This window comes from Hippocampus bargibanti, linkage group LG10, assembly GCF_051943395.1.
Source record: "Hippocampus bargibanti isolate YZ-2025 linkage group LG10, ASM5194339v1, whole genome shotgun sequence".
Taxonomy (NCBI): Eukaryota; Metazoa; Chordata; class Actinopteri; order Syngnathiformes; family Syngnathidae; genus Hippocampus; species Hippocampus bargibanti.
Window position 1 is genome coordinate 17,466,272 of NC_142743.1, and position 15,900 is coordinate 17,482,171.

Below are 15,900 nucleotides of genomic sequence, written 5' to 3' on the forward strand. Positions count from 1 at the left end.
GCTCAACACCACATTGCTAAATTGACGATATTGTAGTAATCTAGGCTGCATAATCACATATTTATTGTCTTAAAGACTGCACTAGATACAAGAAAGAATGAGTAGTCTCACCCCTACTTGTTAGTCATTCGAATGGTGAAACTGAATACACGGTTAATTATTTCGCTTTGTAATACATATTTGACTTCTTATTCTTGCATTTTATTTCATAATATAAAGTGAAATGCTTGAATCCTGAAAGGTGAACTCTCAAAATGTGTAAATATTACCGAACAAGTCGACCCTGGTACAATTTATTTCCATTTCTATTATTTATATGCAGTGGCATCTTTGCCAGACTCGTGGGAGGCAACCTTTTGGCTTCCACGACCAACCCATGCAAACCAAAATACACTTTTCTTTAAAATAAAATAAAATAATGGTCACTTCCGGGTTCATTTTTTTTTGCAGATTTTGGACACTAAGTCATTTTTATTGGTGTTTTGCATTTGACTAAAAATATCATACTGCATGTTTTGCGTATTTTAGATGCTATAAAACGGTTTTCTGATGTCAGTTAAGAAACAAAAAAGTGATGTCGGTTGTCCTTTAAGCGAGCATTAGCGTGACTTGAATTTTGCATGACGTTCTCAGTAGAGATGATGGATGAAAAGGACACAAAACTAGAAAAAAATGATGGAAATGTGCTGTGGAATATTGCGGATAAACAAAAGCTCTCCGTTTCACCCTCTTCTTCTTACTGCAAACCTACATTCGTTTATCTTCTTTTATTTTCCTCCGTTGACTTCCATCTTCAATCATCAATTGGTTTTGTCTGATTGTATTTCATACACTTGCTCGTCTCCATCCACACTGCCCGACCCCAGTCCCCTTTTGCTGACCATTGTCATCCATCCCTCTGCTCATCCATTTTGTTTTCACTTTGGGAATTTTGTTGTAATGCAGCTTAGATACACTAAGAGGCGCCCTAAGCACTAAGTTGTGTTCCTCTGAGGAGCTGTGTGCATGCACTTGTACGTCCACCTGCATATCACAGATGAAGACGTAAAGTAAACCGAGTCTGAAGTAGCTTTTCTTCTGTTCATTTAGAGCCTCTCTTTCTGTGAAGACCACCGAAAGCTTGCCCTTGAATATTTTTTTCAAAAGAATATATTAATGCTGTCTTGGCCTTCTTTGTATAACAATAGTGCACCTGGGAAATATGTTATTAATGTTGAATGCTACAATATCACAGGAGTGCTTTTGAATTAAAATTGGAAAGCAGCATGGAGAAATAAAACATGAAGTATTTTGCAATATGTAGCTCACTGAGATTAAACCCTCTGTCGACTTCATTTGTTTGTATTTGGAACCCAGTTTTTTTAAAGAATCAGCTCCAAGGTCCATTACATTACCATTATTGACACTATGGGCAGTTTTTAAGTGTATTTTAACATTTGAACATTTTTAACTGTCATCCAAGTGGAAAATGATTTTTCTGATGCATCTTTTCTGAGCAGCGGGCCTCTCCGCTTTACACCAGCACCCACATATGTGTCCTCACTCTCTGTGACCATGTTGACACTTTTTGCCATCTGGCCCCAGGGAGAAGACATGCAGCTTTGTATGAGCTCACACATTTTGGAGGCATCAGTCCCCTAGTGAGCTATGATTGCCATTTTTTAAAATGTTATTCCCATAACGACCCCACAAGTCAAAACCTTGTGGCATGATGGGAAAATGCTACATTTGTAGCATTTAGGCTACAAGTATATTTGAACGTATTTGCTAGCATGTTCAAACGTACTTGTATATGTAAACATATTTCAGTTTGTTTGAAAGGACTTGCAAGTAGATGTAAATGTATTATGTTAAAAATATTTTTCTCTACATTGGCAACTATGCGCTTCCAAAGCTTTGACATGTTTTTTTTTTTACAAAATACATCTGTTAATACTGTCACAACAGTGAGGGAAAAGACTTCCTTTCAGATTCAGGAGATTCCGCAAGTCATGGCTTCCCTTTAACTTCACGTTTAGCTGCTCATTTGTTAATTGTTGCTTTTACTCCCTGTTTACCGCTTCTTTCATTTATTAATTCATTCACTGCAAGACAATATGCAAAAATGTCACCACTCCAGTACCAGTGTTTTTGTTATTTTTTTTGAAATTGCAGAACCCACACAATATTGAGTTTTAGGACTACATAAACATTCCCTACAGCGTCAGAACCCTTAGACTCTCTTCTTTTGTCAGAAAAAAGGAGTTAATTCCTAAATTATATGGGTCTGTAGTTATCTAAGCGTGAAATAGGGGTCTCTGTACAAAATACAAAACAAGACATACATGTTGGTTTATATAGCACTTTAACAACAGCTGAAGCTGGAACAAAGCGCTAACATGGACAAACGGCAAATGCTGCCCCTGCGTGGAAGGGAAAAAACATTGCCAGAGGACTGACCAGTCCTTTATCGGGATTTTCTGAGGGTTATTCTTATTGGGGACTGCTCTCTTAAAAGATGCTCCCACTCTTATTCAAACAACCTCCACCACTTAATGCACAAGGCAAGGTAGGGTGGGGTGTTAAAAGGGCCCAGTATGTGGGAGCATGTGAGTGGGAGAGTCTGAACCCACTCCTGTTTAGCGAAGACCCTTAACATAGATGACCTCTCCCACTGCTTTTCCAAAGCATCTGCCTTCCTCACCCATGTGGAGTTTGTTCATCTAGCCTTTATCTCCGGCTGTTTTTGTGAATAAATCACTCATCTTGAGTGTTGCGCTTGAGCAGCGAACATTTTCAGACATGGTGAAAGGATTTGTCTGACGATATCATTACTCGAATTATATCAAACTGCGGAGTCTCCACTAATGAAAAGTTGAGAAGTCTTTTGATGTGACAAAGTGAATCATGAGTTCTTTCATCTTTCAAGATGCTCTCCTGAAACACTTTCATTATCGTCCTTACGAGTTATTGAACCTGATATCAAAAATGTCAGTCAAATGAAAAAGCCCACTTGAAAAGTGATGTATCAGCAGATTGCAGCCATGGGATTTAGAGTTTAATATTTGTATATTGTCACATATTGGACAAATAGTTTCATCGTATTACTGTACTTGCTGCATCATCTGCAGAATCGAAACAAACAATCAACATTTCACATCATTTAATACCGTGAGGACCAATGTCTTTAGACAGATGTTACATCCAATACAACGTGGATGATTTGTTAACCCTTCAAGTCCAAGAGCTCAAATCTGATTTTATCCGACTTTGAGACATTTGCCATTTCCTTTGACACTTTGAGGTTCCACCCTTTTAGAGACCAGGTGAACTCCTAAACGTGGCAGAAAATTCTGACAGCCCTTCTTGAACCTCTTTGACCGAGCATAATTCTGTGTCCTTACTGCATTAAGAATTACTTATATGCAAATGCAACGGCTCAACATAAATTAGAAATCATCGGAATGACCTTTATGAATATTCAAAATGAGTCGACGGATCGGAAGACGGTTATTTGTTCAAGTGGAGGTCAAATGACCTGAACTTTGAGACTGACAGTACAGTCAATTAGATCAGTCAGCGATTATGCCGCTGAATTGTAACACCAGATGCTCAACAACATGGCAAACCTCCCATGGGAAGGTGGTCCTGATTAAACAATATAAATCTTCCTCCCACCCATCATCCTACCGTCCTAGAACTCACTCTCTCTCGCCATTGCTCCCTCGATTCCTCCTGCAACGAATGAGTTGCTTTCCAGATGCACGAATGCACCCACGTGTTTACAGACATACGCTCACTGAAAATACACACACACACGCACACACACACACACACACACACACACACACACACACACACACACACACACACACACACACACACACACACACACACACACACACACACAAAACACTCATGTCAACGTCAGCAAACATTGGAAAATGTCATGCAAAGTGCTGCTTGATTTTGTTGGCCTAGATATAAACAAGAAGCCGGGGGTGTTTGTCGAATTTGCCAGCATGTTCAGAGAAATGTGTGTGTACTCACATCCTTCGTGATGACACGATTTAAAGCAACAATTGACCATCATGTTATCGTATTTTTATGACTTCAAAATCACGTTGATGGGGCGTTTGCTTAAATCAGGGGTGTCAAAGTCATTTTTTGCCGCGGGCCACATTGTAGTTATGGTTTCCTCTCGAGGGCCGTTATGAATTTGGGGAACCCATTAGAATGTTTAAATCCCTTCAAATATTACATATAGAGCACACAGCAAATTAATGAATAACTCGTTTTCAAATCTGAAGTCAAGAATAATGACTTTTATTGTGGTTGACATCCAAAAATATGAAATTTTTGCTCAGATTTTAGCAATCATCATGGAATTTAACAAGTTTGATTTGCTTTCGCGGGCCGAAAAAAATGATGTGGTGGGCCGGATTTGGCCCGCGGGCCTTGACTTTGACACCTGTGGCTTAAATGATGAACAGCAACCGTGACATCGCTATAACAACACCAGATCTGCTTTGGCAGGCTACAATGTCTTTCATTCTGTGTTACTGCTTGATGAAATGCTAACGTTGCTGCACCATTGATAGTGTCCTTCAATAGGTAGTTTATTTCGCCATATGACGTGGAGAATGGTGCCTTCAATTTTTCAGGATACAGTCCATCATCCACATTCACAGATTTTGCATGTTTTAGCCAGAGGCTGAGCCAGATAAGTGTCTGTTAGAGATGTTTGTTCCGACACTGTGAACAAAGGCTTGAACACAGGAAGTCTGTCTTTTACTGCCAGCAGGGGACAAGGGGCAGCCCTCTGCCAATCTATTTATTGAGAGTATATGCAAATTTAAGTGATACATTAATAAAATGTAGTCTTCTTGATTTGAATACCACACCCGTGGACATCCCAAGCACCAACATCCATAAACCAACAGAACAGACATTTTGATGGGTGGCCTTATCATGAACTGATAGATGCGTAACCTGGCTAATGAGCTCTTGTCGTACAAGAGTGTACCAAGCCCTCCCTTCCGCTCTGGGTTGGGCATCAACAAATACTCCTTTCCGACCAAGGCTCGATTTATTACCTGGGGATGACAGTTTGAATAGGCTGGTTCTTGTTCTTATCAAGGTGCACAAGAAACCATTGTGTATTGTAGTCACACATGTTCAACCAACTAAGCATATAACAACATAAAACTTAAATATGATAACTTATATTCTATCTATTCTCTATTAGTGTTTAAAGTTTATGGAAATTGCTTTACCTTTAGTTAGTTTTCTGTTTTTTACCCTGTCGCCCTCACCGTTTTGTGCTCCTTAAGCCTTCAGGATACTTCCAGTACTCTTTGTTCACCCAATATGTAGTATGGCTATTAGGTCACCGCTTCTTAAGTTTTTTTTCTTTACACTTGTAGATTATAAACTTTCTCTTTTAATCCTTTCTAACAGCCAGAAACATTTTCAGACATGGTGAAAGGATTTGTCTGACGATATCATTACTCGAATTATATCAAACTGCGGAGTCTCCACTAATGAAAAGTTGAGAAGTCTTTTGATGTGACAAAGTGAATCATGAGTTCTTTCATCTTTCAAGATGCTCTCCTGAAACACTTTCATTATCGTCCTTACGAGTTATTGAACCTGATAGTGTTCCGCATATCAAAAATGTCAGTCAAATGAAAAAGCCCACTTGAAAAGTGATGTATCAGCAGATTGCAGCCATGGGATTTAGAGTTTAATATTTGTATATTGTCACATATTGGACAAATAGTTTCATCATATTACTGTACTTGCTGCATCATCTGCAGAATCGAAACAAACAATCAACATTTCACATCATTTAATACCGTGAGGACCAATGTCTTTAGACAGATGTTACATTCAATACAACGTGGATGATTTGTTAACCCTTCAAGTCCAAGAGCTCAAATCTGATTTTATCCGACTTTGAGACATTTGCCATTTCCTTTGACACTTTGAGGTTCCACCCTTTTAGAGACCAGGTGAACTCCTAAACGTGGCAGAAAATTCTGACAGCCCTTCTTGAACCTCTTTGACCTAGCATAATTCTGTGTCCTTACTGCATTAAGAATTACTTCTATGCAAATGCAACGGCTCAACATAAATTAGAAATCATCGGAATGACCTTTATGAATATTCAAAATGAGTCGACGGATCGGAAGACGGTTATTTGTTCAAGTGGAGGTCAAATGACCTGAACTTTGAGACTGACAGTACAGTCAATTAGATCAGTCAGCGATTATGCCGCTGAATTGTAACACCAGATGCTCAACAACATGGCAAACCTCCCATGGGAAGGTGGTCCTGATTAAACAATATAAATCTTCCTCCCACCCATCATCCTACCGTCCTAGAACTCACTCTCTCTCGCCATTGCTCCCTCGATTCCTCCTGCAACGAATGAGTTGCTTTCCAGATGCACGAATGCACCCACGTGTTTACAGACATACGCTCACTGAAAATACACACACACACGCACACACACACGCACACACACACACACACACACACACACACACACACACACACACACACACACAAAACACTCATGTCAACGTCAGCAAACATTGGAAAATGTCATGCAAAGTGCTGCTTGATTTTGTTGGCCTAGATATAAACAAGAAGCCGGGGGTGTTTGTCGAATTTGCCAGCATGTTCAGAGAAATGTGTGTGTACTCACATCCTTCGTGATGACACGATTTAAAGCAACAATTGACCATCATGTTATCGTATTTTTATGACTTCAAAATCACGTTGATGGGGCGTTTGCTTAAATCAGGGGTGTCAAAGTCATTTTTTGCCGCGGGCCACATTGTAGTTATGGTTTCCTCTCGAGGGCCGTTATGAATTTGGGGAACCCATTAGAATGTTTAAATCCCTTCAAATATTACATATAGAGCACACAGCAAATTAATGAATAACTCGTTTTCAAATCTGAAGTCAAGAATAATGACTTTTATTGTGGTTGACATCCAAAAATATGAAATTTTTGCTCAGATTTTAGCAATCATCATGGAATTTAACAAGTTTGATTTGCTTTCGCGGGCCGAAAAAAATGATGTGGTGGGCCGGATTTGGCCCGCGGGCCTTGACTTTGACACCTGTGGCTTAAATGATGAACAGCAACCGTGACATCGCTATAACAACACCAGATCTGCTTTGGCAGGCTACAATGTCTTTCATTCTGTGTTACTGCTTGATGAAATGCTAACGTTGCTGCACCATTGATAGTGTCCTTCAATAGGTAGTTTATTTCGCCATATGACGTGGAGAATGGTGCCTTCAATTTTTCAGGATACAGTCCATCATCCACATTCACAGATTTTGCATGTTTTAGCCAGAGGCTGAGCCAGATAAGTGTCTGTTAGAGATGTTTGTTCCGACACTGTGAACAAAGGCTTGAACACAGGAAGTCTGTCTTTTACTGCCAGCAGGGGACAAGGGGCAGCCCTCTGCCAATCTATTTATTGAGAGTATATGCAAATTTAAGTGATACATTAATAAAATGTAGTCTTCTTGATTTGAATACCACACCCGTGGACATCCCAAGCACCAACATCCATAAACCAACAGAACAGACATTTTGATGGGTGGCCTTATCATGAACTGATAGATGCGTAACCTGGCTAATGAGCTCTTGTCGTACAAGAGTGTACCAAGCCCTCCCTTCCGCTCTGGGTTGGGCATCAACAAATACTCCTTTCCGACCAAGGCTCGATTTATTACCTGGGGATGACAGTTTGAATAGGCTGGTTCTTGTTCTTATCAAGGTGCACAAGAAACCATTGTGTATTGTAGTCACACATGTTCAACCAACTAAGCATATAACAACATAAAACTTAAATATGATAACTTATATTCTATCTATTCTCTATTAGTGTTTAAAGTTTATGGAAATTGCTTTACCTTTAGTTAGTTTTCTGTTTTTTACCCTGTCGCCCTCACCGTTTTGTGCTCCTTAAGCCTTCAGGATACTTCCAGTACTCTTTGTTCACCCAATATGTAGTATGGCTATTAGGTCACCGCTTCTTAAGTTTTTTTTCTTTACACTTGTAGATTATAAACTTTCTCTTTTAATCCTTTCTAACAGCCAGACAAATCTTCACACAGAATTAGAACAGTTGCGCAGTAGTCTGCGTAGAAGAATTAGTGTCCTGACAATAATTGGAGTGTGAATGAATATTCAAGCGTATCGCTCTTGCTTGTGTTGAATTGCAAGTTTTCCATTTTTCATCCATTTTCTTGATTTTATGCTTTCGTACAGTAGGTCGTACAGTAAAGTCTCGTTATATCGATATCGGATATATCGATAGTCCCGGTTATATCGATACTATTTCTATGCACGCACGGAGAAAATTACATGCAAACGGGGTCGGATATATCGATAGTCCCGGTTATATCGATATTTTTTCGGACTCCCTTGAATATCGATATAACGAGACTTTACTGTATTTCATGCTTGATGGCATTTGCTTTTGCATAATGTGTAGCTGGTGTTTTATAAGTGCGGCATAATAAGGTCGATAAAGCGAAAAGGTCACGCAAGCGTGTAATCTTGCCGACCCTTTGCTCTGCTCAGCGATGCTTTTTGTCCTGCTTTGACTTCTCTTAACCGCTGTGCTCTACTTCATGCCATCTGTGCCTCATCGCCCCACTTCCTCTCCTGTCCTCCTCCGCTTCCTTCCTCGTTAACGTGTTTCTCTGCCTGCTCACGCTGCTGGAGGCATCCATCTCTTGCTTTGTGACTCTTATCGCTGCTCGTCGATACTTATTTCTCCTGATTTGTCTCCCACCAACTGCCTCACTAACTCCCGCCCAACCCCTCCTCCTCTTCCCTCGCTATCTCTCCATGCACACTTGATTCATTTGACACAACACGGAGGAATTCATTTTTGCACGGTGGATCTAAAAGGTGGATGTTTTACTTTTTGAACGGATCCGAGCCCTAAAGCTGGACCCAATATGTTTTATTTCCAGCTGGTCATCATGGCAGGAACCGTGCTGCTGGCATACTACTTTGAGTATACGGACACCTTCCCCGTACACATCCAAGGTTTCTTCTGCTTCGACAAATCGTACTCCAAGCCGTATCCAGGACCAGAGGACTACAGCAAAGCGCCTCCTGTTCTCGTCTACTCCTTGGTTACGGCCATCCCGACTGTGACGGTGAGTCAGTATCCATCAGTGAAAATGCCGCGCTCCAACAGGTGTTAAAAATGGGTGACACGCACGCACCAATCCACAGTGCACATGGTTGGAAATAAAGAGCCATATGTGTAGGTGTGCATCCTCGTGGTTTCGCTTCTCTGTTTTTGTGTGCATGCGTTCCGTGTCATAACCATGGCAACCGGCACTAAATCTGTCCTCCGCATCGCAGTCTGAGACAGCTACAGTTTACACTGAATATCTGCTCAAATCTGTTCACAGCTTTATTTGGTGTTATTGTTTTTTTCATTACACTGGTCCGTCTTCAGTTCGTCCAGATTTTAAGACATTTGTTTGTGATAAATTATGCACCAATATATAATAATATGAAAAAAATATGTTTCATTTATGAGCGCCTTTCAAAACTCTCAAGGTCACTTTACAGTCACCGATAAGTTTTTCTGTGGGTGAGCAGCGGCTATCTAGCTAGATAGCTAGCTAGATAGCTAATAGATTATACTAATTTCTCTCACCGCCGAGCTGGAGCCGTTCCCAGCTGACTGGTTCTCAAAAAAAGACTATCAACATCGCAGGGATAATACTAGTGGGCCTCAATCTGCCGCACATATGCACCTAAAACCTACCAATTTGACGACAATGAGTTTACAATTTTAGCAAAAGAAAATGGATGGTTTGAAAGGGGAGTAAAAGAAGCCATCTTCATAAAACAGCAAAACCCTTCACTAAGTCGCCATGGTGGGGTGAGGTTTAATTTGGATCGTTCCTACAACAGTATTCTTTGGCAACATGGGCTTAGTTATGCTGATGAAGTGATACCAGGGTAAATGGGCAATCAGGACAGTCGTAGACCCCATAATCAGGTGGGACAATAGAAGTAATCAGGCAGGACAATAGAAGTAATCAGTGTCGCCTCAGGGAATAGTCATCTGCTCCCCCCAACCTGAGAGCAGGGACTTATCATAGCAGAGTCTGACACTGCCATGTCTGGGATATATACATATAGGGCCAAAACTACCAGCAAATTGTAGTTAGCTGACGAAGCCTCTTGGACAAGAAGCGAAACGTCCGACACCTTCAAAGATGTGCAGATGACGGCTGAAGAAACCTTCTCATGTATTAATAATCATTAATGAATGACTCCAAAATACACATGTTCAATCAATATTCTATGATAAACAAATCCAAAAATGTAGTTACACTTTCCAGGCTACGCACTGGCATATTATTAATAATGAAACATCTGCACATCCTCATCAAAGCCGTGTCTTCATGTCAGCCTTGTCCCTCTGGGCTTGTTGTCTCTTTGATGTCGTACAGTAAAGTGGCGTAACGACACAGTTGCTTCTGTATGACATGACTGAACACCACACACACACACACGTATCATAAACACGTGAACCAATTCATTTTGTCTTGGGGTATACTTATTAAATAAATTTGTCCCACGGATCAATTTTATATTTCTTGTGCTCGTTAGAGTCACTTGTTGGTGTAAGCCTGTCCTACCTGACTTTGAGTGAGAGATGGTATTGAAATGGAAGATCTTGACAAGGGCGACCCTAACCGTGTCAAACACTTTTGGGATGAACAGAGACTTTGAGACCCATCAGCATTATTCCATCCACAGTCTATCTGAGGGAATAACAATACTTTTGTCACTGGCCCCTCTTGAGTTGATTTTGACAATAATTAAGGTTTGTCAGTTTGCACAATGGGTGTTGAAATGCTTTGCCGTAGGAATTGAAAGTAAGCACAAAGACTTGTATGACACCTCCCATTTTGTTTACATTCAAGATCACAGTTTAGGCTCCACTGAAATACCCTGAATGATTTTCTAACACACAGATGGCATCTTAGACAGTGTATTTATGTTAACTGAGCTTGCAGTCGATTAGTATGGGGCTGCGGGCGTGAGGCAAATGTGAGGTTCTCAGAGTGGGAGCGGAGTGGCATGATTTTGCCCGGAGTGTGAAGTGTATTTTTTTTATTTTATTTTTTTCAAAGTAAGAGCATCTGTGTTCGCTCTTGCTTTAGGAAAAAGAGCACCATCCCACAAGCCTGTGTGTTCAAACATGGGCAGGGAAAAAAAGAGTAGATTGCACTTCTCTCTCGAATCTGACTTAGTCTTTTATGTTCCGAACAGCAAAAGGGCATATTCCTTCACTTATATGAACCACCTTTACATTTGAAATTTCTTTTTGAAACTCATTAGTTAGCGCTCCCAAACCCCTATGTGCAAAGCCACTATCGATAGCGTTTAAGGGCCAATCATTTCTGTCATCGAATCCATCCTGTGTTCTTCCATCACCGTTTGGTTCGGGGCCGCCACAAAAATGGACAAAATCCGACTTCAACGGACAGTTAGGACGGCGGAAAAAATCATTGGCACCGCCCTACCCACTCTCGAGGACTTGCACACTGCAAGAATCCAAACTAGGGCGCGGAAAATCCTACTGGACCCTCCGCACCCTGCCCACCACCTTTTCCAGCTACTCCCCTCAGGCAGGCGCTACCGATCCATGCGCACCAAATCCAGCAGACATTTAAACAGCTTCTTCCCCCAAGCCATTAACTCTTTGAACTCTTTCAACAGTAGCCAAAAGGGAACTGTATCGTGCCACTTAGCAGTTTTTTTGACAACGATACTAGTGCAGCGTGTTCTACCGGAAACAAATTCCTTGTGTGTTCTACATACTTGGCAATAAAGATGATTCTGATTCTGATTCTGATTCTGATTCTGATTTGTTTTCTGTGGTTGTTGTCGTCACTGTATGATGACATCCCACCAGACAGGAAAATCAAACCATTTGAATAAGTTTAACCGCCAGAAACACCATTACGTTCAGACGATCACATTCAAACATGGTTTAGCTGGAGTCCCTATTACTGTATATTCTGGTCTGGTTACTAGCCTGTCACTGGCCACCCGCAAAAAAAACCATTCACATTAATATTTACACCTATGAGTACAGTCAAACTTCATTACAATATGCCTGTAATGTTCACAGCAGTTAAAACGTAATCAATGACTTAAACAGCCTACCCCTTATCTGGTGATTTATTATTTCATAATACATTACAGCGTCAACAGAAAGTCTGCAGCCTGAGAGCTGTGATGGATGATGATTAAAAGAATTTGATTAAGGTTTACGATAGTTTCAAAATCATTCTTGCAGGCAGCGAGTCTAATCAAGATTAGCACAGTTTACCACTGTTGTGATCTGGCGTGGTAACCGTAGTGAAATAATAAACAATTATGTATTTGTTGGTATGATGGTGTGTGATACAGAAAGAGAATGAGGGGGTGAACGAGAGAGGCAAATAGAAGCATTTGTGTCTACTTGGAAATAATGTTGCAAGTTTCAATGGATCAGTAATGGTGAGTGTGCGAGTGTATATCAGTGCACATCCACTCTGCTACTGAGTCCTCGCTCTGTTTCTCTGTGCTTGTGCTTTAAGGAAAGGCATTAGCAACAACAAGAGGTAATCATGATTGGTGCTACATGCAGTATTTTCCGACACATACTCTATAGAGCGGTTGCCTGAGGTATGAATGATTCGACTGAGTTTTTCGCGTTAAGGTCTTTACTTTTGCTGTCGCGCGCGCAGACTTGACACACGAGCACTGTATGGCGAAATTGTACTCAACTCATTTCTCAATAAGCAGCACTTTGGCAAATACCGAGCAAGTTTTAAAATGGAGGATTTTAGCTGTTTACTGCCTCCCCCACTCTGAGTTGACTGTCAAACCAAGCATAAAACAAAGATCACTACACAATGTTTAAATCAATCATGTGTGTTAGCCTTTCAGTCCACTATCTTAATGATAAATGCTAATTGACATCTACAGTATGTTGCGGGTCTGTACCCCTTTTAGGAAGGGCTTGAACACAAACGGTGCTGTAATCTTTGTGCTGAAATACTATACGGTAGTCTTTACAATCATATATATTTTATTCTTTGTCAAGCATGTCTAATATATTAGTGCCATAACTGACCTGAACTGAACTGACCTGAGAGAAGTTGCATGTCTCATGTTAGCCACATTACAGCGAGGGACGGCTACCCATGCCATTCTGAGCATTGTTTGAGGTGTGGGGTGTCTGCTAATCACAACCCTTTGCTATTGTTGGTCTAAAACCATTACAAATTGCAAGTGTATTGGTGTTTTTTTTCATTGAAACCCCTTTAAATCCTTGCAAGATTGGTCCTATATGTTTTATTTAAAAGAGACTTCAGCACTTAGCCACTACATAAATCCTTGCTAACACATTTCATTGTCTTGCCTTGTGGTAGGGAATGCAATCTGAACTGCAAAAGAGACGTGAACTACACCTTGAACTATTTCCAACTTTTTTTCTTGTTTCTACGCTTGCAGCATGCTTGAGTTCCCCTGGCAAATTGCATTATTAACCTTTGGCCAATCATGGATCAAATGGTTATTGCACGCTTCAGATGCATGTGGCAAAGCACTCAAACTGTGCTCACGCTTATAAGTATGAGCAGTGGAGATGTGATGCTGTGAAGGAATGATATTGCAGAAGTGTATGTGTGTGGTATGTTATTTCTATGCAATTAGTGCCTAATGTGGCCCATACACCAAATGCAAAGTACTTGTACTCTAGGTAACTCTGTGCTAATGCAAAGTATAAACCTCTGTAACTCAAAGTTAAAGAAAGTGCACGTTCCCACTTTGTCGGTGAGAGATTACAGTACATAATTGCATTCACAGCACTGTTGAAGAAGGGTGGAAGAAACACAAAGGATCAAATCGGGAAAACATGCATCCATTCTCTTCGTACATCACTTATCCTGTTCAATAACTGTGACCATGTTGCCTGCACCAAAATCATCCCAATGAACCACTACATCATTAACAAAAACAATATGCAAAGAAACAGAGACATAATAGAACAAAGTTATCCTGTTTATTTTTTGCCGTCAGTTAAGGGATGGGCTGAACCTTCATGCATAATAATACATCTCTATGAGGGGAGACATTGTGAAAAATCATGGCGGCAAACCATATCATCCAGATATGTCAGGTTTTATTTAGCGAAAGCTGCAGAAGCATGAAAATTGCGCTGTCATATCTTCCAGACCAAGCTGGACGTAAACAATGCTTCATTGTGCTTGAATGCCTTGGATCTTCAGCCTGAATCAAGCATGAGGCCACTTGAGGGCTTTGCTCAGTGGCACAAATTTGCTAATACAGTGGAACCTCTAGGTTCAAATAAAGACTGTTCTTTGGGTTTTGAGAAAAGAAGTACAGGAACGTCTTGCAATTTCCGGTAAATAGGCAATGAGCCCTGTCCCAAATGGCAAGACTAGCGAGAATAATAGACACTCTTACTTTTTTTTAAAAAAAATCCCTAAATTATCTGTGAGATGAAAGCACTACATGTGTCAAAATGAAATTTAACTCACTTGAACATGCTTCCTTGACACCCAATGACCACAAAATACAGTTTTTGTAACAAAACATTAAATAACGAAGCATAGATTCCACCATCCAAAAAGTGAATGGGTCAATCAATATGTGAATCATGTTTACCTTATTCATTCTGCAGCACAGTTTTTGCCTACCTTCCAGTTCTAAGGTTGTTGGATCAAATCTGATTCCATCTGCACCCTATTGAGTTGAACTCTATTTGGAATTTTGGTCAATAACTATTTTCTCAGAGTAAATTAAATTCTTCATATGAAAACAATTAGGGTTTTTCATGCTCTGACACAGTTCATGCATGCTCTGACGCAGTTGGTAAATGATTGGTATTTGAAAACACAAATAAAATCCAGAAGCAAATGTTTATTTAAGGAAGAATAAGGACATGACAGAAATTTCTGGTTATAAAAAGCAATGACAACAAAACATGAACACAAAGCACCTGCAAAACGGACAAGTCAAAGAAAAATCCTAAAAGAGACAAAACGAAATGGCAATAGTCCAAACACATGTAACCAAAATAATCAAAAATGTCTATCACAAAACCGGAAAATTATACGGAGAAGAGCAAGTAAGAACACGAGTAAGAAGGTCTTGAAAATCACACTAGTGTCAATAGGACAAGAAAGTTCAATAATCTGACAAGCCACTAGGCAGCTCCGCAGTCCTCAAATATACGGCAGGCTTGATTGTCAAACACAGAATATGTTGTGTTTTTCTTCCTGACAAAGTATTCAGAATGTTCCTAAAAAGTGACAGTCGGGGTTTGTATATCTGTTTAGAAACATAAAATGTTGCCATACGGACAACTTTTGTTCGCGCCATCATTAGCTTCTGACAAACCCATTTGTATTTAAGTAAGCAGTAAAACCTAAAAATAAATGAAATTTCACATAGCCTCATAGCGACAAGTAAAAATGGACAAGACGTTCAACATCTTCCTGCTCAGATAGGCTGTGCTCCCGCCGATACGCATAACGATTACAATTATGGGGTGCACTGATGCTTCGATGCATCTGCCTCCCATGATTATATCTGCTGTCAATTTCCCATTCTGTTGTCTTCTTATGCCCAACTCAAAAATCATGTGCTTTTCTGTCAACTTTGATGAGTAAATGCACTACGCCTTCGCTAAGTTTATGTCGTCAATAGGAATTGTGGAAGTGGTAATCATCCTCGTCTGTGTCATTCTTCAGTTGATTGCACTTGTTTGCAAGCCAGTCTGTGTCAAAAAGAAGCGCAGAGGCAGGCAGGCACATCCATCCGTACAATACCCG

The 15,900-nt window shown here is 40.4% G+C and overlaps 1 protein-coding gene across 3 annotated transcripts in view; it reads left to right on the forward strand.

The window, feature by feature from the left end:
• Positions 1-15,900, forward strand: part of plppr2b (phospholipid phosphatase related 2b) — a 47,679-nt gene that overhangs the window by 19,045 nt on the left and 12,734 nt on the right. For all 3 annotated transcript variants that reach the window (XM_089006798.1, XM_089006799.1, XM_089006797.1), the window contains exon 3: positions 8,989-9,177. In XM_089006798.1, the coding sequence (XP_088862924.1) occupies positions 8,989-9,177 (189 nt within the window). The remainder of the gene's footprint in view (positions 1-8,988; positions 9,178-15,900) is intronic.